General features: G+C 58.4%; 2 protein-coding genes across 2 annotated transcripts; one reads left to right on the top strand and one right to left on the bottom strand.

Moving 5' to 3' along the window:
* Positions 1-169: 169 nt before the first annotated feature.
* On the top strand, positions 170-544 carry SPRG_18674 (hypothetical protein; the record flags this gene model as incomplete). Its single annotated transcript, XM_012358115.1, has 1 exon — positions 170-544. The coding sequence occupies exon 1, from the start codon at positions 212-214 to the stop codon at positions 542-544; it is 333 nt and encodes a 110-aa protein (XP_012213505.1). The 5' UTR covers positions 170-211.
* On the bottom strand, positions 376-1101 carry SPRG_18675 (hypothetical protein; the record flags this gene model as incomplete). Its single annotated transcript, XM_012358116.1, has 2 exons — positions 376-987; positions 1045-1101. The coding sequence occupies 2 exons, from the start codon at positions 1099-1101 to the stop codon at positions 583-585; spliced, it is 462 nt and encodes a 153-aa protein (XP_012213506.1). The 3' UTR covers positions 376-582.
* Positions 1102-1432: the final 331 nt, after the last annotated feature.

A 1432-nucleotide genomic window follows, 5' to 3' on the forward strand; every position in this document is an offset into this window, starting at 1 on the left:
CCAGCGTACGATATATTTCCTTGTACACTTTTGTCCTACCACGAATTTAGAGGGAACCGTCGCTCACGGATAAATTTCAACTTCAACCAGCAGCGCCGCCAATGGCTGTCGAGAGTCCGATCCAAGTACGCCATGTACTAACCAACGGATGTTTCACCGACGACTGTAGGAAGAAGACGAGCTACCAGAAGACCGATTCCACCGCAAGGACATGCTGTCGATGCACATTTTAGACCAGCGCAAGGCCGATCGGGCCGAGAAGGCGAAAAAGTCCGAGGACGAGCGCAAAGCGCGCAAGGCTGAGAACGACGCCAAGGTTGCAGCAGCCAAGGCGGCCGGCAAGACGTGGCGGGAAATGTACCCCAACGAGCCCGAGACGACGTTCGTCGACCTCGGCGAGATGCTGCAGAAAGAGGCAGCGACGGTCGTCCTCGAGCCCCAAGCGATGCCGGAGTCGGAGATCGCCAAGGCCGTCAAGACCGAGTGGACTGGCGCGACCAAGATGGAGTTTGCAAGCAGTTTGGCGTTCGAGTTGCTGGATTGACAAAGGAAGCTATCATCGATAACGTTGTTGTTGTTAGACTACTGCGCGAGCTTGGCCATGTTGTCCTGCAATTGCGGCTTGAGTTGCCTGTAGTCACGGTCGAGCGTCGCGACGAGTGCTGCATACTGAGCGCTCGGAAGGCCCTGCACTTGCTGGATCTGGCTCTTGGACAGTGTTGGGATCCGTCCGGTGGTTTTCTTGGATGGCAGCAGATGAAAAATCGTCTGCAGTTCGGTCTTTTGCTTGAGCTGCATGAGCTCCAGCTTCATGTTGGACTGGTTCGCGACCGACGTCGTCGCCAGACTCTGGAGCTCCAGGTTCAGTCCCGGCGCGACGTTGGGACAAGACTTGTCGGTAAGCACGTGTTTGGTGCGCTTGGGCTTGGCCAAGTTGCTGTTGGTTTTGGCCCCGACGCTGGACCAGTCGAGCTGCTCAAACTGGACCTAGCAAGACCAAGAACGACAAGTAAGTTCCCACCTACTTCTCCAAGATGGTTCAACCTTGTACGGCTTGCGCTTGAGGTACGGCTGCTTGGGACGAGGCGCGGGGGGCGGCATGCTCGTGCCTTCTACGTCTGGTGGCGCGGGCGCGTCGACAACCCGCGCTCCTTTAAGCGGACTGCGCGGTCGCGGTGACGGCGGTAGAGGTCGCCTCACTTTTCGCGTCGGTGACTTGAATTTAGGCGGCTTCTGGGGGACCACCTCGGACTAGAACGATCGTGGTATCCGTGCAGAGTCGTAGCAGAAGGTACCAATGGCTCAGGGTTCGATGCCGGCGCCGCGTACGCCAGCTCGATGCGCACCTCGCCGCGCACGAGGTCCTTTGGCGCCATTTTTTCCAGTGGAAACCAGCGCCGGAGGCAGTGCGACGATGTCGCGAGCGGGCTGT

Source organism: Saprolegnia parasitica (genome assembly GCF_000151545.1).
Source record: "Saprolegnia parasitica CBS 223.65 unplaced genomic scaffold supercont2.1375, whole genome shotgun sequence".
In the NCBI taxonomy this organism is placed as follows: Eukaryota; Oomycota; class Saprolegniomycetes; order Saprolegniales; family Saprolegniaceae; genus Saprolegnia; species Saprolegnia parasitica.